This window comes from Eubalaena glacialis, chromosome 9, assembly GCF_028564815.1.
Source record: "Eubalaena glacialis isolate mEubGla1 chromosome 9, mEubGla1.1.hap2.+ XY, whole genome shotgun sequence".
In the NCBI taxonomy this organism is placed as follows: Eukaryota; Metazoa; Chordata; class Mammalia; order Artiodactyla; family Balaenidae; genus Eubalaena; species Eubalaena glacialis.
In genome coordinates this window covers 83,363,443-83,390,689 of record NC_083724.1, presented here as the reverse complement: position 1 = coordinate 83,390,689, position 27,247 = coordinate 83,363,443, and the positions used below count along the sequence as shown (strand labels likewise).

Below are 27,247 nucleotides of genomic sequence, written 5' to 3'. Positions count from 1 at the left end.
ATGCCCACAGGACCCCTTAAACTCTATAGTAATGTCCCCTCGTGGAGGAGAAGGCACGGATTCCTAGAGCTGGGTCAGACCACTGTGAAGTTAAAAAAAAAAAAAAGTATACGTACCCCTCCCCTTCCACTCTGAGTGTCTGTGCACAGACACTGTGTTTCTGTCTTTTGCAGCGGTAAAGTTGCCAAAGAGGTGGTGGAGGCGAGCTCCAAAATCCAGAGGGAGCCTCCAGAGGTGCACAGGTGAGTGGGGTGGTCCCCAGGGCGCCAGGAGATTTCTGGGGTGGACAGAAGGATTTAAAGGCTGGCTTCGCCAAATCCACTCTAACAAGAAAGAAAGTAAGGACACCAGCCACCAGCTGTGGCTGTAGCACATTAATGAGTCATGAAGTGAAAATAGTGGTCAAGACCAGCACTTTAAATGAAATTAAATAGAATGGAAAGTAAAACATAGTGGCTCACACATAGCAAGAGTTACTATTGTTGCATGAAACATTCTCTTTAGCTGTGTGTGCACTTGCGGGGGTGTGTGTGTGTGTACAGAGATATGATATCAAACGTAGTTTTTAATGTGAGTCTTGGTCAAAAAAGTTTGAAAGTCATGGTTCTAGAGAGTAAGTTATTTAAGGTGAGGACCATGATTTCCCAGAACAATACATACATACCAGCTGCAAGATAAATGGTTGTAGAATGAAATAATGAAGAAAAGAACTCCATGGTTAAGCAAGTCCTTATAAATTTCCTTCCCAGTCAGTGGCAGCTTGTGGGGGGTGGCTTTTAACTCTAGATGCTAACAGCTTCTTCCCTGTGCAGCTCCTATGCCCAACAGAAATGCCTGGGCTGAAAGGCAGTCCCATCAACTGGCCTGGAGAGCACCTGTGACAGTCTGAAATGGCAACTTAATGCCAAGTTTACTTCAGTTTCAAACTGAACACCCCTTAACAAGATGCCAAGGGAGGTGCTATAAGGCACATGAGAATGGATAGGTCAGTCTCTGCCCTTAAGTTGCTTTATCAAGATGGGGCTGATTAGTACCCCAGTAATTACAGGGCAACAAAGGTGACAAATGTGACGAGTTGTGAAAGAAGGGACAGTAGTGTGAGAAGGAAGGGGGAGAGGGAGTTCGTTGTGAAGGCAATCCAGGAGGGCTTCAAGAAGAAGGAGACATTTGACATCATCTTTGAAGGATGGGTTGGTTTGGGTTTTGACAGGAGACATGGGGATGGGAAGGGTGCTGAAACACCCACCAGAGGTACCCCACGTCCCTGTCTGTCAGGGCAGACAGTGTAAATGGGCTTCCTGGCTATCAGCCAGTAGTCTTGACGAGACACCTTTCCTTGCCATCTGCTGCCCATTGAGCTACTGACATACGTGTGCTCCTTTCAAAAGGAGAAAGTGGAGCTGGGTTCTGTGGCTGGTTCGTGAGTGCGGTGTGAATTTGAATGGGAATATTAAACATCGATATTAAATGTTGGACATCCAGCTCATGGCTATAGAAAGCCTGTGCCATCTGCCTGGCAGAGTTTTTTTGTTTTTGTGTTTGTTTGGTGGTTGTTAAATTATTGTGTATCTTTGTTGCCCATGTCTTTTTTCAATGCCTTGTCTTGTCACATAGCATGTCCAAGTCTGATGACATGTGGGGAAATACGTTTTCTTTCGTTGTGTTGCATTAGAACACATGGACATTATACCACGTATCAAAACCTTAAGGATAACAAGGGCTGTGTGTCTTAAGTGCTATGTCATCTTTACCACTGGCCTAATGCACTGTGTGAGTCTAGGGGCAGTTCCCAGCTCGGGTAGCCAACTGAGATGGAGGGGCCGGTGTTCCCAGTGGAAACCAGTTCCCCCTGGCTTGTGTCTGTTTTCAGAACCAGCATCACTCAGAGCCGCAGCTCCCACTCCTTGAACAAACAACTCATCATCAACATGGAGCCCCTGCAGCCCCTGCGGCCGTCCCCCAGCGAGCAGGAAGAGGAACTTCCACTGGGTGAGGGTGAGTACGCTTCCAGAGCCTGGCGTTGCAGGCTTACCCGGGGGGAATGAGGGAGGCACCAACCCTGGGTACCTTGGGTAATGGGTTGGGGTAGGGGTCAGAGTGAGTCATAAACTGTGTTTTTAGTAAATAAACTCTTCACAGCTGGAAGACTGCATTATGTTGAGAGTTCTCTCAGTTTCTCCTGGAGAGAGTTCACTGGTACAAGGCATTCCTAAAATTACAAGTTAAAGCAGTAGTGGTGTTAGACCCATACTATCCAATATAGTAGCCATTAGCCATGTGTAGCTATTTAAAATTAATTTTAAATTAATTAAAATTAAAAATTCAGTTCCTCAGCCACATTAGCTAGATTTCCAATGCGCAGCAGCCACGTGTGGCTAATGGCTACCGTGTTGGACAGCTCAGACCAAGAGCATTCCCGTCATTACAGAAAATTCTATCAGATGGTGATGTTGTTGACTGTAATCACAATTAAATTAGTGGTTGTAACAAATTCTCCACAAATATCTCTACACTGGTCATCCCCTTTCTGCCTCACTATTTCCATGTCCCTTAAAAAGAATTCCCTTTTCCACAGGGCCTTGTCTGACAGTTTTGATACAAGCTAAAATATATACAGTCCGTTTCAGCCCCAAAGTTGTTATATTTGTAAAGGCTATAATATGTGTGCTTCTAGGCTTCTTTTTTTGCTTTTTTTTTTTTTTTTTTTGATATAAACGTAAGGGGCTTTCTCCTGGCCTATTTCATTGTAATTTTTTTTTTTTTTTTGACCACAACAAAAGCAACAATGATTGCAATTACCAAACATGAAACACACTCATACTATGTCATAATATTGACATTCAGTCCAGTAATCCTCCACTGTAACAGCTCCTTTACTTTGCGGTGAAAATTGATTTGTATATTCTTTGCCTCTGAGTTCTTGTGGGATTTTTTCTTTTTTTAAATTCAACCAGAAAGTCACGAAAATTATACTCATCCTCATCAGTTCACTCAGTCCCATGTAATTAATTTTTTTTTTTCATCTTGATCTTTTGTTAGCACTTTTATGAGCTCATCAGTTTTTCATTAGAGTTCTGAAAATGCTTATTCATTCAGTTCAGCAGTACAGTCAGGTACCAGAAACCTGTACTTGTCAGAGTCTTTTCCATGAATTTCCTGAAGATGAAACCCTTTTATAGGAACATATTTACAAAAGCATCAGAGTACACCCAGAACTGTCTGTAAATGACAAAAGACTTAAAAATGACCGCGGTTAAAGATTTGATGAAAGTTCATAATAATGCAGTTGACAAGAAAATTAGTTATTTCTGAGATATACATTTTAAAGTAATAACTAGGATTATGACTTATAACATTATACCAGAACATATAAGATTTTTAGAAATTTCATGTAATGTCTGAAACATTTATATTAACATATTTCCATACAAATAACCCAATGAAAGTTTAGTATTAGTTGTTTTGTTTGTTTGTTTATACTGCAGGTTCTTATTAGTCATCAATTTTATACACATCAGTGTATACATGTCAATCCCAATCGCCCAATTCAGCACACCACTATCCCCGCCCCACCGCAGTTTTCCCCCCTTGGTGTCCATATGTCTGTTCTCTACATCTGTGTCTCAACTTCTGCCCTGCAAACCGGCTCATCTGTACCATTTTTCTAGGTTCCACATACATGCGTTAATATACAATATTTGTTTTTCTCTTTCTGACTTACTTCACTCTGTATGACAGTCTCTAGATCCATCCACGTCTCAACAAATGACTCAATTTCGTTCCTTTTTATGGCTGAGTAATATTCCATTGTATATATGTACCACAACTTCTTTATCCATTCGTCTGTCGATGGGCATTTAGGTTGCTTCCATGACCTGGCTATTGTAAATAGTGCTGCAATGAACATTCGGGTGCATGTGTCTTTTTGAATTACGGTTTTCTCTGGGTATATGCCCAGTAGTGGGATTGCTGGGTCATATGGTAATTCTATTTTTAGTTTTCTAAGGAACCTCCATATTGTTCTCCATATTGGCTGTATCAATTTACATTCCCACCAACAGTGCAAGAGGGTTCCCTTTTCTCCACACCCTCTCCAGCATTTGTTGTTTGTAGATTTTCTGATGATGCCCATTCTAATTGGTGTGAGGTGATACCTCATTGTAGTTTTGATTTGCATTTCTCTAATAATTAGTGATGTTGAGCATCTTTTCATGTGCTTCTTGGCTGTCTGTATGTCTTCTTTGGAGAAATGTCTATTTAGGTCTTCTGCCCATTTTTGGATTGGGGTGTTTGTTTCTTTAATATTGAGCTGAATGAGCTGTTTATATATTTTGGAGATTAATCCTTTGTCCGTTGATTCGTTTGCAAATATTTTCTCCCATTCTGAGGGTTGTCTTTTCGTCTTGTTTATGGTTTCCTTTGCTGTGCAAAAGCTTTGAAGTTTCATTAGGTCCCATTTGTTTATTTTTGTTTTTATTTCCATTACTCTAGGAGGTGGATCAAAAAAGATCTTGCTGTGATTTATGTCAAAGAGTGTTCTTCCTATGTTTTCCTCTAAGAGTTTTATAGTGTCCAGTCTTACATTTAGGTCTGTAATCCATTTTGAGTTTATTTTTGTGTATGGTGTTAGGGAGTATTCTAATTTCATTCTTTTACATGTAGCTGTCCAGTTTTCCCAGCACCACTTATTGAAGAGACTGTCTTTTCTCCATCGTATATCTTTGCCTCCTTTGTCATAGATTAGTTGACCATAGGTGCGTGGGTTTATCTCTGGGCTTTCTATCTTGTTCCATTGATCTATGTTTCTGTTTTTGTGCCAGTACCATATTGTCTTGATTACTGTAGCTTTGTAGTATAGTCTGAAGTCAGGGAGTCTGATTCCTCCAGCTCCGTTTTTTTCCCTCAAGACTGCTTTGGCTATTCGGGGTCTTTTGTGTCTCCATACAAATTTTAAGATGATTTTTTCTAGCTCTGTAAAAAATGCCATTGGTAATTTGATAGGGATTGCATTGAATCTGTAGATTGCTTTGGGTAGTATAGTCATTTTCACAATGTTGATTCTTCCAATCCAAGAACATGGTATATCTCTCCATCTGTTGGTATCATCTTTAATTTCTTTCATCAGTGTCTTATAGTTTTCTGCATACAGGTCTTTTGTCTCCCTAGGTAGGTTTATTCCTAGGTATTTTATTCTTTTTGTTGCAATGGTAAATGGGAGTGTTTCCATAATTTCTCTTTCAGATTTTTCATCATGAGTGTATAGGAATGCAAAAGATTTCTGTGCATTAATTTTGTATCCTGCAACTTTACCATATTCATTAATTAGCTCTAGCAGTTTTCTGGTGGCAGTTTTAGGATTCTCTATGTATAGTATCATGTCATCTGCAAACAGTGACAGTTTTACTTCTTCTTTTCCAATTTGTATTCCTTTTATTTCTTTTTCTTCTCTGATTGCCGTGGCTAGGACTTCCAGAACTATGTTGAATAATAGTGGTGAGAGTGGACATCCTTGTCTCGTTCCTGATCTTAGAGGAAACGCTTTCAGTTTTTCACCATTGAGAATGATGTTTGCTGTGGCTTTGTCATATATGGCCTTTATTATGTTGAGGTAGGTTCCCTCTATGCCTACTTTCTGGAGAGTTTTTATCATAAATGGGTGTTGAATTTTGTCAAAAGCTTTTTCTGCGTCTATTGAGATGATCATATGGTTTTTATTCTTTAATTTGTTAATATGGTGTATCACATTGATTGATTTGCGTATATTGAAGAATCCTTGCATCCCTGGGATAAATCCCACTTGATCGTGGTGTATGATCCTTTTAATGTGTTGTTGGATTCTGTTTGCTAGTATTTTGTTGAGGATTTTTGCATCTATATTCATCAGTGATATTGGTCTGTAATTTTCTTTTTTTGTAGTGTCTTTGTCTGGTTTTGGTATCAGGGTGATGGTGGCCTCATAGAATGAGTTTGGGAGTGTTCCTTCCTCTGCAATTTTTTGGAAGAGTTTGAGAAGGATAGGTGTTAGCTCTTCTCTAAATGTTTGATAGAATTCACCTGTGAAGCCATCTGGTCCTGGACTTTTGTTTGTTGGAAGATTTTTAATCACAGTTTCAATTTCATTACTTGTGATTGGTCTGTTCATATTTTCTGCTTCTTCCTGGTTCAGTCTTGGAAGGTTATACCTTTCTAAGAATTTGTCCATTTCTTCCAGGTTGTCCATTTTATTGGCATAAAGTTGCTTGTAGTAGTCTCTTAGGATGCTTTATATTTCTGCAGTGTCTGTTGTAACTTCTCCTTTTTCATTTCTGATTTTATTGATTTGAGTCCTCTCCCTCTTTTTCTTGATGAGTCTGGCTAATGGCTTATCAATTTTGTTTATCTTCTCAAAGAACCAGCTTTTAGTTTTAGTGATCTTTGCTATTGTTTTCTTTGTTTCTATTTCATTTATTTCTGCTCTGATCTTTATGATTTCTTTCCTTCTGCTAACTTTGGGTTTTGTTTGTTCTTCTTTCTCTAGTTTCTTTAGGTGTAAGGTTAGATTGTTTACTTGAGATTTTTCTTGTTTCTTTAGGTAGGCTTGTATAGCTATAAACTTCCCTCTTAGAACTGCTTTTGCAGCATCCCATAGGTTTTGGGTTGTCGTGTTTTCATTGTCATTTGTCTCTAGGTATTTTTTGATTTCCTCTTTGATTTCTTCAGTAATCTCTTGGTTATTTAGTAACGTATTGTTTAGCCTCCATGTGTTTGTGTTTTTTACGCTTTTTCCCCTGTAATTCATTTCTAATCTCATAGCGTTGTTGTCAGAAAAGATGCTTGATATGATTTCAATTTTCTTAAATTTACTGAGGCTTGATTTGTGACCCAAGATGTGATCTATCCTGGAGAATGTTCCGTGCGCACTTGAGAAGAACGTGTAATCTGCTGTTTTTGGATGGAATGTCCTATAAATATCAATTAAATCTATCTGGTCTATTGTGTCATTTAAAGCTTCTGTTTCCTTATTTATTTTCATTTTGGATGATCTGTCCATTGGTGTAAGTGAGGTGTTAAAGTCCCCCACTATTATTGTGTTACTATCAATTTCCTCTTTTATAGCTGTTAGCAATTGCCTTATGTAATGAGGTGCTCCTATGTTGGGTGCATATATATTTATAATTGTTATATCTTCTTCTTGGATTGATCCCTTGATCATTATGTAGTGTCCTTCCTTGTCTCTTGTAACATTCTTTATTTTAAAGTCTATTTTATCTGATATGAGTATAGCTACTCCAGCTTTCTTTTGATTTCCATTTGCATGGAATATCTTTTTCCATCCCCTCACTTTCAGTCTGTATGTGTCCCTAGGTCTAAAGTGGGTCTCTTGTAGACAGCATATATATGGGTCTTGTTTTTGTATCCATTCAGCAAGCCTGTGTCTTTTGGCTGGAGCATTTAATCCATTCACGTTTAAGGTAATTATCGATATGTATGTTCCTATGACCATTTTCTTAATTGTTTTGGGTTTGTTTTTGTAGGTCCTTTTCTTCTCTTGTGTTTCCCACTTAGAGAAGTTCCTTTAACATTTGTTGTAGAGCTGGTTTGGTGGTGCTGAATTCTCTTAGCTTTTGCTTGTCTGTAAAGCTTTTGATTTCTCCATCAAATCTAAATGAGATCCTTGCCGGGTAGAGTAATCTTGGTTGTAGGTTCTTCCCTTTCATCACTTGAAGTATATCATGCCACTCCCTTCTGGCTTGTAGAGTTTCTGCTGACAAATCAGCTGTTAACCTTATGGGAGTTCCCTTGTATGTTATTTGTCATTTTTCCCTTGCTGCTTTCAATAATTTTTCTTTGTCTTTAATTTTTGCCACTTTGATTACTATGTGTCTCGGCGTGCTTCTCCTTGGGTTTATCCTGTATGGGACTCTCTGCGCTTCCTGGACTTGGGTGGCTATTTCCTTTCCCATGTTAGGGAAGTTTTCGACTATAATCTCTTCAAATATTTTCTCGGGTCCTTTCTCTCTCTCTTCTCCTTCTGGGACCCCTATAATGCAAATGTTGTTGCGTTTAATGTTGTCCCAGAGGTCTCTTAGGCTGTCTTCATTTCTTTTCATTCTTTTTTCTTTAGTCTGTTCCGCAGCAGTGAATTCCACCATTCTGTCTTCCAGGTCACTTATCCGTTCTTCTGCCTCAGTTATTCTACTATTGATTCCTTCTAGTGTAGTTTTCATTTCAGTTATTGTATTGGTCATCTCTGTTTGTTTGTTCTTTAATTCTTCTAGGTCTTTGTTAATCATTTCTTGCATCTTCTCAATCTTTGCCTCCATTCTTATTCCGAGGTCCTGGATCATCTTCACTATCATTATTCTGAATTCTTTTTCTGGAAGGTTGCCTATCTCCACTTCATTTAGTTGTTTTTCTGGGGTTTTTTCTTGTTCCTTCATCTGGTATAGCCCTCTGCCTTTTCATCTTGTCTATCTTTCTGTAAATGTGGTTTCTGTTCCACAGGCTGCAGGACTGTAGTTTTTCTTGCTTCTGCTGTCTGCCCTCTGGTGGTTGAGGCTATCTAAGAGGCTTGATGGGAGGCTCTGGAGGTGGGTAGAGCTGACTGTTGCTGTGGCGGTCAGAGCTCTGTAAAACTTTAATCCACTTGACTGTTGCTGGGTGGGGCTTGGTTCCCTCCCTGTTGGTTGTTTTGCCTGAGGCAACCCAACACTGGAGCCTACCCGGGCTCTTTGGTGGGGCTAATGGCAGACTCTGGGAGGGCTCACGCCAAGGAGTACTTCCCAGAACCTCCGCTGCCAGTGTCCTTGTCCCCACGGTGAAACAGAGCCAGCCCCCGCCTCTGCAGGAGACCCCCCAACACCAGCAGTTATGTCTGGTTCAGTCTCCCCCAGGGTCACTGCTCCTTCCCCTGGGTCCCGATGCACACACTATTTTGTGTACGCCCTCCAAGAGTGGGTTCTCTGTTTCCCCCAGTCCTGTCGAAGTCCTGCAATCAATTCCCACTAGGCTTCAAAGTCTGATTCTCTATGAATTCCTCCTCCCGTTGCCGGACCCCCAGGTTGGGAAGCCTGACGTGGGGCTCAGAACGTTCACTCCAGTGGGTGGACTTCTGTGGTATAAGTGCTCGCCAGTCTGTGAGTCACCCACCCAGCAGTTATGGGATTTGATTTTACTCTGATTGCGCCCCTCCTACCATCTCACTGTGGCTTCTCCTCTGTCCTTGGACGTGGGGTATCCTCCTTGGTGAAGCCCAGTGTCTTCCTGTCGATGATTGTCCAGCAGCCAGTTGTGATTCTGGTGCTCTCGCAAGAGGGAGTGAGAGCACGTCCTTCTACTCCGCCATCTTGGTTAATCCCCTTCCTTTTTTTGCTTTTAAGGGCTTTACTTCAGGGAAGAATCTTACCACACTGCTTGCCGCAGACACCTGGTGAGGCAAATATCACTCTCATTAATTTCAAAGTAAATTTTTAAAAATTCACATAAAATAAAATTATTGGAACCTTGAACCCAAACATAACATGCTTTCCTTAAATTTATGTGATTTTGGTTTCATCATTTAAAATCTAGATACTGGGCAGTTTCAAGAAGGCGGGTCACTGTGTCCCCGAGAGATCACCTTTACCTGCAGCTTTAAGTCAAGAATCCCTTCCATAAGGGAAAACTCTTCAGCCCATTATAAGAATATGGCTTGGGATGCAAATATCCTTGGGAGAGGTCGCAGCAGCTGATTCACACTGAAGCATAAGGGGTTTTAGTAAATCTTTCCCTGAAAGGAAACTTTAATGGTTGGTAGGATGACTGGGCAACAGGATGCCATAAATTTCATGGGTGGAAGGAAAATGTGCAAGGTACGAAGGATGGGGTCTCAGGAGACACCTTTATCCCCAGCTCAGCCACAGGATGATGATAACCAGAACAATCTTGTTATAATCTCCTTTATGCTCTGTCTCAACAACCAACTCCGTAAACTCCATGCTAAATTAAATTTCTTAGCCCAGGGGTCCCTGGGTCCATGTTGCTTGTCTACATTTTTCAGCACCTTCTCTGTTTTTGTATGTTCCTCAAAGTGCAATGAAAGCAGCTTTTGTTTCTGATCACTAGTGATTTTCTGGGCTTCCTCCCATATGTCTGGAAGTTGGTTTGGGTGGAAATCATTTTTTCTGGAGGTCAGGATTAACCCAAGTTTGAATGAAGGAGGATGGCTAATGGAGAAGAGGAGGGGAAAATAGATAACCCAAGCTTAGGATTGTGACTTTGCCTTGTCTGCAGAGATGGAAGCCTAGATGGGAATAAAGCTCAGAAGACCAGTTACCATGGGGAATATGGAAGCCAGGCCACTGATGCCTTGTGAGCACCCTAGATGTGAAGGGGAGCCTGGGCAAGCTTTCCCTGGACAAGCTTCCCCCGGACCCTTCATTCCATTCAATTAATAGAAACTTCTGTTTTGCTCCATTTTCTATAATGAGGTTCCATTTCTAAATACTAACCTTGTCATTAACATGACAACTGTGTGGACAAGAGACTTATGCATTATAATTAACTGCAATAAAAATTAAAATTTCCATAATATATGATAGGAATCCGTGAGCTACATTTTCAATTTTTCCAGTTATTTTAATTATGAATCTTTAATTCTTTCACCAGCTGTAAATCTAACTGATAGGCTTCTCTGCTTAAATGTCCAAAATAGCTCTATAACTATCTAATAAAATTCTCTTTTCTAGGAGAACTGTCCCCTTATGGAACATCTTTGTGGGTTTTGAAACTCAGGCAAATCATAGCAACTTGCAGGGTACAGAATCAATTTAAAAGGAAGAGAAGTAGAAACAACAGTATTGTTAAATGCCCAGTATATAGAAAGAACTTCCCAGTCTAGAGAAGAGAGCAAAATCTTCTTAGGTACCCTGAAATTCAAAGTTATGATTCCCACAGTCAACATAGCTACGTTCTTGATACCCTTATATCTCAGTTACTAGTTTAGAGTCAAATTCTGCTTCATGTGTCTTGTCTTTGAGTATCAGGTAATGGGATTTAAACATTCTATAGGGATAAATAGATTATTTAATAGATCTATATGTCTCTGATATATGAAGAGAAGAGAGGCAGAGAATACAGCTTTCAACAAAGATGTCTCCACTTTTGTGGATGGGCCGATGCAGTGTGATGAATTTAGTTTCACCCTTGTGTTTTGATATTGCAACTTTTTATGTCTGAGCAAGAGCCAAATTGAAGAAATTAGAATTTCACTCCTTCCTTAATACAACAGCTCTGGCAAAGACGTGGTATACAACTAAGTAGACCATACTTAGCTGTGAAAGTTGCTGTGGCCCCATGAAGATGAAGATACTCTCTTTTCCCTGGAGACTCACAGCCTGTTGGGGAGACAGCAGTGGGATCACAGAGGTGAAGAGTAGTTTCTACCTCTGCTGATTGGGTTGCATGCTCACTTTTCTGTGTGCCTCACGAGATATTAGTGCCTCAAGCTGCCTGGAGAGCCTCTTGTTCCCTTTCAGTCTTATCAGAGTATATGGCGTAAAGTTGGGGGCACAGGAATGAATGGATGAGACTGACAGGCAGAGGGAGTTGTGGGTGGTCTAGTCAACTTGCATTGGATGCTTGTGTGGCTTCCAGGGAAGAGGGGTCGGGGGAAGAATGAAAGGTGAGGCAGAAAGTTAGGGAAAGACCAGATTGTGATGGGCCTCACCCAAATTGCTGGAGAGTTTAGACTTTAACCCAAGGGCAGTTGGGAGGCACTGGAGGACTTCCAGCATGGACCTGATTGGAATTGTGTTTTGTATCTCTTGTATGTGTGTAGAGGACAGATAACAAATGGGTATGGCTAGAGCAGTTTTTCAATCTCAGCACTATTGACCGTTGAACTGGATAATTCTTTGTCAGGGGCTGGCTTGTGCTTTGTAGGATGTTTAGCAGCATCCCTGGCTTCTATCGAGTAGTACTCCACCAGTCTGGACAACCAAAAATGTCTCCAGGTATTGCCAGATGCCCTTGGGAACAAAACAACTGCCTGAGAATTACTGTGTTGGAAGCACAGTGACCCCACAAGAGCCACTGCAATAGCCCAGAGACTAGATTAAATGAGGGTTGAGCTGAGGCAAAAGGTGGGATGGGGAGGAGGCAGTGGGCTCTAGCTAGTAAGCAGCAGAGTTGCTGACACACATAAGATGCCTGTGGATTCCTGCCCAGGTGCTGCCCTTGTCTCCAAGAACTTGAGAGGGAAAAGACCTTAACCTCTTTGGAAATGAGACTGTTCTGAGACACAGGAAGTTCAAGTGACATGTCGACACCAGAGAGGCGATGGCAAAAATGATTTCATTTAGATATTGGAGCCTTTGGAAGAGTTAGGTACTTCACTGAGCTTCAGACACAGAGTGGAGGAGACTCAGACATCTCTGCTTACCTTTGATGTCGTTATTCCTCCTCTCTATATAGTGGCTCCGATTCTTGTTTGGGGGATTCAAATCACATATTTTGAAACTGGATCTATAAACAGGTGAAGGTTGGCAGTCTGAGCCCTGTTAAAAGAGTTGTCTGATTAAGAATTATTAAAAAATCAGATTTGGAGAAGAAAGAAGGACCTTAACCCTGACCCTTGGAGGCACCATCTCCTGGAGGTCATGGGAAGGGCCTGGTGCCTTGTCTCGCATGGGTGCCATGGTGGTGACATCTCTGCTGCCGTCATGACTCTCAGTGGTCCCGACCACCCATTTGTCTGACAATCTCTTTCTATTCTTCCTGGAACTTCAAGATTCTCAAAGACAGCTGGGGAGAGCACGATTGCCCAGATGAGCTCAGGGGCGTTCTGGGAGAGAACGCGTAACCCCGTTCACCCAAACGACAGCTGGAGGATTATCTCTGAGGTTGGCTGTGTCTGTAGAGAAAAAACAAAATCAGTTCCTAGGCACCACTAAGCAATGAGAAAGTTTTCAATGTTACCCCAAAGTTTCTCAGCTACAGGATCCGAGTAGGTTAGTGCTGTGGAAAGCTTTAGATGAGAATAGCAAACCATTTGAAAAGTACTACTTAGAGTTTTTGAAAATTTCTGGAGAAGAAAAAATTGAGAGTGGGAATTGTTCTGGGTGAAAATGACATTTTCAGGAGTGATTAATCTGAATAAATTCACATGCAAAATGGAGTAGGGTTCCCACAGTGTATACAGCAAAATGCTTGCATGTTTTATTAGTAGAGTGTATTTTTCGTAAAGGAAAAAAGATTATGGTAGAGAAGGGGAATGGAATGAATCACGTGAGACTTGGTAGCTGGCAATTACCAACGCCCAGTGAAGGTCACTCTTGTCCACCAGAGTGATGGTACGAGCTGGCATGATTAAACAGGCAGGAAACCATGCTTTCTTCTCCTTGGTAGACACAACTAAATAAGAGTTGAAAATGTTTGACACCCTCCAGCTGGCAAAACAAAAGCACAATGGAGACACCAAAATTTCCATAAAGGAATGTCTTGGGGATGGCAATGTGATCGGTTGGAGGGTGGCTTAAAGCTGCATTTGCATACGATTGAGAAAATGTCTATGTCAATGAATAGATGGGAATTAAGTAGGGCAGTAAAACTAACTCTCCCGAGCCACACTTTCGCACTGTCCCTGTAAGTGTGTATGTGTGTGTGTGCGTGCATGTGTATGCGAGTGCATGTGTGTGTCATGGATGTGGCTCTGTGTGGGGTGGGTAGGGGGCAGTGGGGGTGTTTTAAGGGTCATTTACAGTGTCTGGCTCTAACCATAGATGACTTAAGTTGGTGTCATTGAAATTCTAGAAAGTCTGTATGTGAACCTGAGAAGGCATTTTGAGCATATAAAAAGCATATAGCTCTCATCCATCAAGCAGGCCATACTTGTGACCCCCACCCTGCTCCACCCTAACACTTAACAGGTGACCCGTGGGGCCAACTGTGGTCTCCATGTGCAGGTTTTTCTGTACCATACCAGGCAGAGCCTTTCATACCCTACACAGTTGTTCCAATCCCATCACTGTTGGAATTTCTAACAGCCCACGGCTGCCATGGTTACACTGACTCCAGTGAGTCTGGTCTCCTCCCGGGTTATCTGATATGAAAATTTTTCTCCCTCTTTTCTTCCTTTATAGAGTTCCATGGCCAGGGCTCAAACAGATTTACCCTCTTCTCAGGGTGTCAGAGTCTCTCTTCCATGCCATTTTCCCCCATGTGCCAAGTAATTTCTTCCTTTTGGCTTAGGGTATGTCAGGACATATGTTGGGAGTGATGCACTGGTCTTTTTGAAATTTCTTTTATGTTATGTTTCATCAAACAGTAGGAGCTGTTTCTAAATCCTGTGGGACCACCTTTCCCCTGTGGTTACTGCTACCTGGTGACAGCAGACTGTTAGCACCAGCTCTAATTACTCTTGTCCCTGCCGTTGGGTTTGGGGTGGCTATTTGTTTGTATTTTCTCATTGTAAAACTAATTTATCATCTTCTAGAAAATCTAGAAAGAATAAAAAAGTATAAACAAGGAGAAAAAGACCACCTTCCAGATTGTCCTACCTGCTGGAGCCAGTCAATGTTAATGTATTAATAATTTTTGTCCCTATGTGCTTTAAGGCCATTTCAGTCATCCTGAGTGTAAAATTTTTAAAATTCCTGCTTTGTTTGCTTAATGTTGAAAACGTGAGTGCATGAAAACATATGATAAATTGAACTGAAGGCCAAACCATGAATTGGGAGCATGTTTAATGCAAATGTGGACACATGGGTTAATATCCTGAATTAGAAAGAACTCACACAAAGTGCTGTTTTAAGCATCTTTTTGGCATTGCTCGGGTTTGGGCTCTCCCAAATTTTCCATTTAATGGCACCCTCAGTCTCCCACTGCTGATAGGCATACAGCAGCCGAACCTGCTTCCACAGGAGCTAGGAGCCTCCGCAGAGCAGAGGCCAACTTCTGGTTTTATTTATAACTGCAGTATCGGATTAGCAGAGCCAAAATTCAGAATTCTTTATCACTTTTATTGAATTCGGGAAGTTTGGGTCGGCAGCTCCTCTAGGGTAGGAGATGCCAAGAGCAACTTAGGGAAAGAGATAAAGGCCTCCTGCGTGAGCTCTGCAAATTCATGTTTGCAAGCTCTTCAAAGCTTTCACCTTCCCCTTTGGTGCTTTTCTTTGGAGTTGGTGTCATCTTTGGAACTTTGGTTTCTGGTATTTACTGATGACTTAACGTACTTGAAAGAGAGCTTTGTAATTTGAAGCATTTACACTGCTGGAAGGAAGCTAAATGCCTTGTTCCTGATGCAATTTAAGTGTTTTTATCTTACAAGGATTTTGTATTTTACATCATACGATGCCAACATGTGCATCATTTCAGTTCTGTAGTTGGCTAAATGCCGTAAATTGTTCATTTTAAGAAATATTGTATTCCTCAGCATAAACACAGCAGTGCTTTGGGTAGCTGCTCTGTTTCTGCATTAATGCCTTGCACCAGTGGGGAAGCACAAACTCTGGTCTCAGCTCATCCACCTTTGGGAGCCTCGTATTCCTCGTCTCTGAGACAAGAAGATAGGACTTGAGCACCACTCAAACGCTTTCTAGCTCTAAATTCTTCAGTTCTTTTGCTTAATGTCAAGGTCAAATTCCAGGACTATGGTTTGAGGTCTTTCACAATAAGTATGCGAACCTGGGGACAGGAATATTTTTCATAGCTTTTGGGGGTTAGAGGGAATGTTAAGGATGTTCTAGCACAAGGGTTGGCAAACTGGCCGGTGGCCCGCTGCCTCTTTTTTTTCTGGCCCAAGAGCTAATGGTTACATTTTAAATGATTATATAAGTACCTACATAGTATCCTTGATTTTACCTCTTGGCCCACAAAGCCTCAAATGTACTATCTGGGCCTTTAGAGAGAACGTTTGCTGATCCGTGATGTAGCACACCCCCTCGGGATTCTACAAATGAGAAAGCTCAGAGAGGGGAGACCGTTTGCCCAGAGTCACGGAGCTGGGTGAGTACTGGGGTTGGGATCTGGTCCTGTTTGTCAAATTCCTGGCCCAGGTATCTTAGACGACATCAAATACATCTAAGACAGTTCAACTTCTTCTCGCGAAAACAGAACCATTAACTACGGAACTACATTTAGTTTTCAATGATAACAAATGAATTATCAAAAGAGACATCTTATCCTGTATAAATGTGGGGAACCTCTGTGATTCAGTGAGAAGAGCTGCTGCATATTCGGGGCAGGGTTTGAGCGTTTGGCTTTCAGTCACAGCCTGCCAGGGCCCTGTGATTCCTCAGAGACATCCAGCCCACCAGGTGCATCACCTTCCCTGGGCACCAGTGGTGGGGAGACTGTGGACGCGTGTGCCACACCAAACAGAATTCCTCGTAGACCCGGGTTGCAGGGCAAACAGCCTTCATGCAGGAAGGCTCTCTCCCCTCTGGGAATCATGTTCTGATTTTAAAGCTGAATTTGTTAAATAAGGAATGGCTCACTCCGGGCCTAGTTCTAATTACTCATAGTCTGTGTTGAGAATCTTTGTCTTATTAGTGAGAACAGTTCAGTTCTGAGCTTCCCAGATCACTTCTCCTGCTCAGGTTGGCACTTGGCTGCCACACCTGAGTATTAATAATCAATTGCTTTAAAGGATTCAGCTGGGGTAAAAAAAAAAAATGTCAGTCAAATGTCCCATGAAGTAATCTGGTCACGGTCCTTGAGGGTTAGGATGTGAGCCAGGCGAGGGCGTCAGCATGAGCAGCTGTGACAGCCGGAGTGTGGTCTGTGACAGGCAAGACACTCTGCTTTGGCCCTTGGACAAGAACACATTCCCACCACATCCCTAAGAAACCGCAGGAGAGGAAAAGTGAAGATATTGCTAAACCATTGTCATTAGAAAGCAGAGGCTATCATTTTCTGGCTTCCACAGTCAGCATGGGGTTCTATTTTCTACTGTTTCTGTTAGTGGATTGGTAGTGAGTGTTAAGTAAATGTTCTTTGTGACACCCAGGCTTACAATGAGGCAGGAGCTCACAGAATCTCCCTTCCTCCCACCTCTTTTGTTAAGACCCTGTGCCAATTATGTGAAAGAAAGTGTTGGGCAGTGTAGGCTAGTTCCACTCTTTTAGGGAGGTGTCTCGGGCAGTATGGGCAGGGTTCAGAAAAGAGGCTCTGGTCATTTGGCACAAGGCTGGATGTTGGGCGTGTCCACTGGGGTGCACGTCCAATGCCATCTGCAGAGTGGGGCAGCTTTTCTCTTGGTTTGGCTGATGGAGTATTGGAGGCCCTAGAGCCATGGCTTCCAGACCCTGGATTTATACAATGGCCCACTGGGGTGGAGGAAATAACTATTCAGACTTCTATTGGGATTTTACTTTTATCACCTCCTCAAAAAATTTCTATTGCATAGGTTTTATAATGGATATAATATATCAAGAGAACTGTACATGTATCCAATTTATAAATAAATACTCATTTTTTTCATAAGTATGAGCAAACGTATTTCCCCCCAAAAAAGGTTTGGATATAGCTGCTCTAGATTTTAGCGATGAATCTACCAAGAAGAAAAGGCAGGGCATGTTTTTGAAACTCTCAAATCCCTGTTCATGCCAAAACTCCAGATTCCTAAAATAGATGCGAGATCTATCTGCTCCAGTTACGGTGGTGACATGCCATTTTACATGCTTTTGGTCTTCATGCTGGTAAACCAGGATGAGTCATCCAAGCACAGTCTAGACCTTTGCCAAGCTATTTGGTAGGTGCTGTGTCACTCTCACTGAAGTGTTCTGTGGTGGCCCTGAGTCCCCGATTTACATGAATGCTGGACTCTCTTTTTGTTGTTGTTGTTGTTATTGTTTCAAAAATCCTTCAAATTCTTTTTTTAAATTTATTTTATTGAAGTATAGTTGATTTACAATGTTGTTAATTTCTGCTGTACAGCAAGTTGATTCAGTTATACACATACATACATTCTTTTTCATATTCCTTTCCATTATTGTTTATCACAGGATATTGAGTATAGTTCCCAGTGCTATACAATAGGACCTTGCTGTTTATCCATCCTATATATAATAGTTTGCATCTGCTAATCCCAAACTCCCAGGCCATCTCTCCCCCACCCCACTCCCCCTTGGCAACCACAAGTCTGTTCTCCATGTCTGTGAGTCTGTTTCTGTTTTGTAGATAAGTTCATTTGTGTCATAGTTTAGATTTCACATATAAGTGATATCATATGGTATTTGTTTTTCTTTGACTTACTTCACTTAGTATATTAATCTCTAGGTCCATCCATGTTGCTGCAAATGGCCTTATTTCATTCTTTTTTTATGGCTGAGTAGTATTCCATCGTATATATCTACCACATCTTCTTTATCCATTCATCTGTCGGTGGACGTTTAGGTTGTTTCCATGTCTTGGCAATTGTGAATAGTGCTGCTATGAACACAGGGGTGCGTGCATCTTTTCAAATTATAGTTTTGTCTGGATATATGCCCAAGAGTGACATGGACTCTACTTTCTGAGTGTACACAGGACACAACTTTAGTGGGGATCCTCTGGTGGTGGGAAGAGCATTGAATAGAGACTGAGAGGGCTGGGGTTCATTCATTCACTTGATAAACAGTTACTTCTTCTTTGGTACATGCTGGACACTGGCAGTACCTGGATCTTATTTCCTCTTTTATAAAACAAGGTGAGATGCTTTCTGAGTTTCCTCCACACTCTGACTGTCCTTTAGTAATTCTTCCCCATATTCCTGCTGTTCTTAATTACGTGCTTTTGGATCACTCATCATTACCTCCAAAAACAAAAGGTATAAACATCTTCTTTTTAAATGTGGTTAATGAAACAGTAAGCATGTGGCACAATGATCTATAAAAGCAGGGTTACAGTTTTTCTTTTATTTTTTGTAAGTTGCAAACTTCCAGCATAAAATTGAAAATTAATAGCAGCTAGCTTAAAAGAGAATATAAAATGAACACTTCCTCACTTAAAAGAGCGCTCACCTCCTTTAATGTCTCCTCTTAGAAGAGAAGTCCAATTTGGGAGCTTTTTAGTCCCCCCAATCTCCACTTTAGCATAAAAAAAAATGGGAAAATGGGCAGATGGTCTGGCTGAAAGAGAAATAAATAGGGTTTTCAGGATGACCCACGTGATAATCTGAACACAGACTGGATTTTGCCATTAAAGGAAGGAGTATCCATACTGGAAAAAAGAGAGCAGCCCTTGTGATCTATGGCTTGTCAGTCTCTGCCTGAGCCTCTCTGCCGCAGCTGCACCATTTGGCCCCTAAATAGAGGCTTAGCCCCACCCCCGACTCCAGGGCCAATCGTACCTTGCTCTGGGAGGGAATGAATAAGCTGAAGCCCAGCCTCTTGGCTGAGGCTGTGAGTACTGCTCTCTCTATTGCTCTGCCCGGTCTTCTCCTTGTCCGCATGCCAGCCTTGCTCCCTTCCTGAGTCTCTGCTCTGGTGGTGCCCCTGGTACGCTACTCCTCCAGGACCTTGAAGGCCCCTCTCCCTGGGGCTAGGCCATACTCTGCTGGTTGACAGCCTGCATGGAGCTCCCTTCCTGTCTTGTGTTTCTCAGGGCCATGTTCTGTTCCTTCTCAGAGCAGACTCTTTCCCAGCACTGGCCCCATCTTGAGTAGAGGGGTCTGATTTTAAATGCCCATCTTCTCCGGTTAAACTTCTCTCACTGCCCAGTGGTGTCATGAAATACAAAATTGTCAGATCCATCAGCAAAATCCTATTCACTTTAACCTTTCAAATATACCCAGAATCATTGCCACTGCACCACTCCAGCTGCAGCCACTCTTGTCTCCCTCAAGAGACAACAGTATCTCTGCTTCTACACTGCCCACCTCCCCCGACCCCTGTTTTCCACACAGCAGCCAGGGTGATCTTTTATAAGTGGAACTTGGATCTAGTTAGGTTCATATCTAAGCTCCTCACTCTGACCTATGAGGCCCTGCGAGCTTGACCCCCACCCACCCTTAGACCATTTCCTACTGCCTTCCTCTTGAATCTCTGTGTTCCTACCACATTGGTCTTCTGACCTTGTTGCCACCACAGGGCCTTTGCACAGCTGATTTATCTACCTAGAAGGGCCTTTCCTCTGATCTGTGCATGACTGGCTGTTTTTTTTTTTTTTTTTTTTAACATCTTTATTGGAGTATAATTGCTTTTGGCTGTTTCTTTAAGTCTTAGCTCAAACTTCAGCTCCCTGGAAACCCTGAGTACCCAATTCTGAGTAATTCTCCAAAACTAGCCATTTGTTCTCTCTTGTGCCACCACCCTGTTTGATTTTCGTCAGAGTGTTTAGCACTATCCAGCACTTTCTAATTTACTTAGTTGTCCTCTTGTTTGTTGACTGCCTCCCTCGACTAAAATGTCAGCTCCACGACAGCAAAAACTTTGCCTGCCCCACCCCGACATTGTCCCTACCACTTAGAGATGTTCTGACACACAGTAGGAGCTAAATTAATGCTTGTCAAATTAGTGAACAAATGAATGAATGAGTTCTAAATGCAGCCAGGACAGCCTTTGTTTATGTAAAAGAAAGCATATAAGAAGAATATTCTCCTGGGATTAGGGTTTGCCAGAAGCCAAACTTGTTCTGTTTTATTTTGTTTTTGTTTTTAATCTGAAATCAAAAGCTATAATAGACATAGTCATTGTAGAAAATTTGGAAAATACAGAAACCACAAATCCAGAATTTTAAAAGCACCTGCAATCCCCTGTGTTCAAACTGTGGTATGAATGTGTATAATCCATTCTATATATTTCTAACAAATATTGGACTACACTAGAGATACTATTTTGTACTCTGCTTTTTCACTTATTAATATAACATGAACATTTGTCTATGCATTAAATATTCCTCCACTATTTTAATTTTAACGGACATACATTATTCCATCACATAAATAGACAAAAATATCTTTCACCGCCTCCATCTCCTACCTAAATTATATATATATATATATGAATGTCTCTTACGTAGCTACAAAACTGAGTATAACCGTTTTTTAAAATCTTTGATAATTTGAAAGGCAAAACTTAGAGTGGTTGGACATTTTTCTTGCATTTCTTGCCATTTGTGTTTCTCTTTTGAGCATACAACTAGAATGTGAGAGAGAGAGGCCCTTGGCTGGTGTGCTGGGTGAAGGATTGGGTCCTGCTGCCTCTAGTTTCTTGGTTACCTAGCAGCAACACAGGAGCCCATAGTTCCAGAAGAGCCTGTTTTTTTCAACAGGGAGACACAGATGCCTGTTTCTTAATACCATCTGCAGAGCTGTTGGGAAATATGGAAAAAAATTGGAGCTCCATTTATTGATGCAGCCCAATTCAATTTCCTTTACTCAGAGAAAAATGGTTCATCTGTAATGGCGACTTGTGCCTGGAGGGAGTGAAATAATACAGCAGAAGTGATGAGAAAACAAATTCATCCTGTACAGAGACAAAGGAAATAGATTCTTGGTTGAGAGTTCTAAACAGACGAAAGGGGGCTGTTCTAACTGGAGCCAGTAAGGACAGCGTTGTCACCCATTATTCTTCCGGGAAAACCTCTGGGCACTGACATCTGACAACACTGCACTGTGAATAGATTACCTTGATATATCTAAGTTATGGAACATCAGGCAAATTTCAAGTCCTAGGTTTGACCAGAATAGAGGAAAAACTCTTTGTTTACATGGAAGGAATAATCTGAATTATAGGTCATCTTAGTCAGAGAGAGATGGCTTAAATTCTTCTCCAAGGAAATTCCTCATGCATGTTTTTGAAGAATGCAATATAGTTGTGAAATTCCTGGTCCCTGTCCAACATCTGCAGGAGATTTTCACCTGGTTTCATGTATGGACAGCTGTGGAAGGTTTCCCTTCATGTTACCATCACCCCTATAGAGGGGTATCTATAGGTATTCAGGCCCTATCTTTATTCACAGGGTTTTAAGAGCACCATGCGCCAGTGAATAAGAGTGTCTCCTATAGTAGATAAATCAGAGAGGGAATGGACAGTTCTGCGTCTGCACAGTCTATGGGTGGCTTGTTGGGTGATGACTCCCATAAGGCTCCTTGGTGCTGTCAATGGATGGTACCTGATCCTTGGAGACTGAGGTCTCTTATTCTACACTCTCCTCTACTTGTAATCCCTTCAATTTTCCTTTTATTCAGAATTCTGTTGCGCAGTCTGCAGGTTGAGGAGGTCTTTCTGTCTTGGAGAATGGTTTGTGAGATTAATGGCTAAGTATTTGTGGTCATTGTTTTATTGTTGGGTAGGTTAGGTTTGCTCTCTGGGCTGAGGATCAAGAAAAGGCTTCCAGGACTTTTGTGAGCATGGGTGAATTAGTCAATTAACATTTTAAAACACTGCCTTACCACGGTTGGAAGACAGTAAAGCTTGCTCTTCATTGGTGTTTGGAAATGGAGAGACCACTGAACTTGGAATAAGGAGACAGGATTCTAAGTGTGGTGTTTTCACTGACGAGGGTGACCTTCACCTCCTCTCTGTTTCTCTTGGATTAGCTTCCTTGCATTAGAGCTCAGCCTCACGCTGCCACCCTATACTCTCAGCTGCTTATTGGCCGCCTCCACTTGGACGCCACACAGCAGCTCACAGCTCACACATCAAACTTAATGGGTTTACGACTACACTCGTGTCCTCATCCTTCCCCAAATCCCAGTCTCCAAACTGCTCCTGCTCTGACTTGGTTAATGACAGTACCAGAGAGACCTGGAGGCCATCCTTGCCTCGATACCCCTCCCATGCTCCACATCCACTCGGCCACCACCGTCACGTCCATCCCAGAAGTAACTCTGACAGCTGCCCCGGCTCTTCAGCCTGCTGCCACAGCTTCATTTCAGGTCCCCTCTTCTCTTTCTGGGGACACTGCAGTATCTTCCTTATTGATCTCCCTGTAACCCATCCTGTAAACTCCTGCTAGAGCAATCACCCTTATTTGAAGTAGTTTCTAGAACCTCCTCATTGACTGTGGAGCAGAGTCCAGCCCCGAAAGGTGTTCACGGCTCCTCACAATCTGGTCCACGCTCACCTCTCCAGCCTTATTTTCCTCCTTTGGTCCTGCCCAACCCTCTCATCATTCTGTGAATGCAGCTCCCCCCACGCTGCCCCAGTACCACAGGCCCACGTGGGCTCCTCTCTGCTGGTTCCTTTACTGGGGCTGCTCTTCCAACTTCCCTCTGCTCTATCTGCTAAATCCATACTGTTTTGTCAAGTGGCTCCTCCTCTATGAAATGTCCCTGGCTTAAAGACAGAACTAATAGCTTTCTTCGCTTTCATTCTTGCATTGATTCTTCTTTTCAGCTTTATTGAGATATAATTACATATAACATTGTGTAAGTTTAAGGTGTACAATGTGTTGATTTGATACATTTATATGGTGCAAAATGATTACCACCATAGAGTTAGCTAACACTTCCATCCCATCACATAATTATCATTTCTCTCTTATGGTGAGAACATAAGATCTACTCTCTTAGCAACATATAAGTATATAATACTGCGTTATTAGCTACAATCACCATGCTGTACATTAGACCCCCAGATATTGTTAATCTAATAACTGGAAATTTGTACCCTTTGACAAATATCTCCACCACCACCCCGCCCCCCCAGCCCCTGGTAACCACCACTCTGCTGTCCGTTTCCCTGGAGGCACCACTTACATTTGATTCTTAAAACTCCTCTGTCTAACCGTTAGTTTACATGTCTGGTCTAACTGGGTGCCCCTCCCTGCACAGCGCCTGGTATCTGTTCATTAACGGGTGGATGGTTGAATGGAAGGTAAGCCATTCTAGCCAACTTTTCCATTCCTGACCCTAAGCCCTAAGATTAAATATAAGCCATACTATGGAATAAAACAGAAAAAAATTCAGAGTTCTTACCTGCTTCCACTGAGAACTCATAAGTACAATGCGTATTTGTAATACATTAGGCTTTTTATATCATTTTAAAATAACTAGTGATTTTTTTTTATATTCTTTGCTCTAACTTTATTTTTTAAGGATTTAAACATTTCCCTATTGGAACAGAGTATGCTCATTTTAAACATTTTGGAAGAAATCTTGTAGTCAATTTTGGGGGGCAGGGGCTAAATTCATTCTTTGGAAGATAGAGGCAGTGGCCCAGCAATACCTTTATCTTAAGTCACAAACATGTTTTTTAACTTTTGTTTCTTACCCAAAGCTGACTGCTTGGAATGATATGCTCTTTCTTGTTTGGAAATAAGATGGAGTGTCAGGAAAATATGAGGAAGTGTGGGAGGTTCTTAGGCTGTCAGCAGGCCTCTTGATTCTCAGTCTCCGGCGGGTCCTTTCATGGCTTTTTCTGCTTGGCGGAAGAGATTTGGAAATAGAGACTGAGATGCCCATTTCATTGCAGCTAGAGCATCTCATGCTACTTCTAAGGCTTTCGTAGAGTTAGACTTGTCCTGCCCCTCACCCCACGGTGGGTTTCCTTTCTCTTTGATTTGATTGATAGAATCTGGATTACCAGAAAATGAAAAGAAAAAAAAAAATCCTAAAAGACAAAGCATTAAGCAAATTCACTTGAGAAGTTACTTAATACCTTTTCTCCTAAAGCTCTAGAGAAGTTTCCAGCATTATACTCTGGGACCTAATAGGGAAGGTTATTTAAGCAAATGTCATTCTTCATCTTTAGATTTTCCACTAAGTGTATGGAATCTATCTCTATTTGTTAAGATTCTCTGGCCATGAGAAATTATCACTAAGCCTTTGTTCTAAATTTATGAGCTAAAAGTTCCAAGAAAATCCCTACTGGATATGTTTGAAAGAAGCTCTCTGACAGTTTGAAGTGAGTGAAGTGAACAGATGTGTGTTTTTTAAAACTTGCTTTGTGTCTAGATGCTCTGAGATGAATGTGTCAGAGGGTGAGAGGGCAGATGCATCAGACTCCAGTGAGGTGGCTGAGACTGGGAAGTGGGTGAGGAAGAAGAATTAGGAGGTGGAATTGACAGGTGGGTGATTGTCTAGATAAAGGGTTAGGAAGAAGGAAGGTTCAATGATGCTGTGTGTTTGGGGGAAGGTATGATGTTCCTGGAAGGCACTCCTTTATTTTTACAGGACGTGGCTCCTAATCTTTAAGCCTCTGTTTCCTTATCTGTAAAATTTAGAGATAATAACCCTAGTTAATACGGTAGTCATAAGTATTAATTGACCCATAGCAACAGGATATATATATATATTTTTTTTTTTAACTATGAAAAAGACAAAGGTACTCTCAAAAATAAGATCAGCATCCCTGAGAGAATGTATATGAAGGGCTTAGAGCAAAGCCTGGTGCATATCAAGCCCTCAGTAAGGGTGACCTATCATTACTCTAAAGCAAAAGTAATGAGGACTCTGATTCAGGTGCCAGAAAGAAAGCCCCCAAACAGACTTCCATATGCCAGATAAGCATTCAGTGTATGATAAGGTATCCTTGCATAACTGGGATCCTTCTGTCTCCTCTTAAGATGTAGGGTAAACTGTCACCCTAAGATGGTCTTTCCCCAACGGCTCCATCTGAAGCTTCACCCCCAAAACCACTCCTGCCAAGTTATTGATGATGATAACATCCTTTTCTTCCCTTCGTAGCACTCATGCTGTCTTGTCTATTTGTTGGTTTACCTGTTGCACAACTATATCGCCCTCCAGGATGGGGCGGAGACTGTGATCAGCCTCGCACTCAGTGTGCTTAGCGCACTGAAGGTGCTCACGGAGTATCTGTTGGATGAATGAATGACTAGCCATCCAGTTTGTGAACTGGCTCACCTGGATGCAGGCTTGTCTGTCCTTATGGAGCATCTTCTAAAGCAGCCTTTCATGGACGCTCTGTCAGAGAAGGAAGGAGGTGGAGAGCAGGCAAACTGAGGCTTGCTCAGATCTTGATAAATAGCACTCAGAAAGTCAGACCCTGAAGAAAAAATTCAGTTTTAAAATTTTTAGCTCAAAACATCACACAGAATGATATATAGCACAACACATTGGTATTTTAGGCTTTGAGGTTAAAATTTCATACTCAATTATGGCTTCTCTAGACCTCACCAACTTGCAAATATTTTAACTATATTTGCAACCCTTTTGAACTTAAAGCTCCTGCAGGTCTGGTGGGAAATAGAGCAAATTTCAGCAGCAGTTTTCTCTGGGCTGTCGCTTTTGTGGGACTGTTGGGATCTCCACCCATTTCCTAACTTCTGGTAGTTCTCCACTTTCCTACACTGTGCAGATAGTGCTTTTTTAAAATAATAATAATAATGACAACCACCTAAGATTTTATTTCAAAGATATTGACACTGAAAGGTTGGGGGGAAAAGTGAGGGACAGGACACAGGGAGGCAGGAAGGGAGAGCAGGGCAGTGTCTGATGGAGCATTCTGTCTGTATTTTCTGCCCATCTAGAAATCATCACCAGTGGCCCCAGCAGACGGAGAGAGGGCCCTGTGACACTCTGCCCGCCTTCCCACCTCTCTGTCTCTCTCTCTGTCTCTGACTCTCTCTCACTGTCTGTCTCGGCGCGCATAAGCTGCCTGTCTAGAGATAGCACAGCTGTCAGTGTATGGGATGGTCAGGGCAACAGATGGATGAGCCCTTATGCTAGAATCCTCTACAGCCATGAAGTTCCTGTGAAGAGCATTCTCCTTCCCCACAATGATGCTGAGGAGAGCCCAGCTGTGCTGTTTAATTTCTATTCTATTCTGTCTGCAACTGTAATTCTCCAGAGGGGTTTATTGGCCTCTTCCCCACCACTGCATGGTGATGCCTGGCCCCGCCGAGCAGTGCTCTCATTTTACAGGCAGGAAGCACTCAGTGAATGCTTCATCTAATAAGAGGGATAATAAAAGGAAGAGCATTTGATATGCCAAAGCACCTTATACGTTTTCAGAGTTTTCTTCACGTGAGTTATCATAATTTGAGCCTCATGACCATTTCCTTGACATGGATAGAACAGATAATGTTGCCTCACTTTACGAAGGAGGAAATTGAATTATGCAGAGATTGACTGCCTGACCGAACAGCCCTGTCACTTAGTGGTGCTGGGAACTGCTTCCATTTCTCCTTATTATACACCCAGGAATATACCCATTGTATCACAAATATAGTATTAAAATGTTCTATATCATTATTATATTTTATTATATGATAAATATAATATGTGATAGTGCCCAGGACTCTTAATAATTGGTACGTAATGTCTAAATTTATTACAAAGAACATTTAACGTATGTAATAACTTTTTATTATCTTTCTAATTGGAGTTAGCAGTTAGCTAAAA

General features: G+C 41.8%; 1 protein-coding gene across 3 annotated transcripts in view; it reads left to right on the top strand.

Annotated features, from left to right (window-relative positions):
- Positions 1–27,247, top strand: part of FRMD3 (FERM domain containing 3) — a 379,109-nt gene that overhangs the window by 319,317 nt on the left and 32,545 nt on the right. For all 3 annotated transcript variants that reach the window (XM_061200526.1, XM_061200527.1, XM_061200525.1), the window contains 2 exons: positions 174–242; positions 1,871–1,995. In XM_061200526.1, coding sequence (XP_061056509.1) covers positions 174–242; positions 1,871–1,995 — 194 coding nt within the window. The remainder of the gene's footprint in view (positions 1–173; positions 243–1,870; positions 1,996–27,247) is intronic.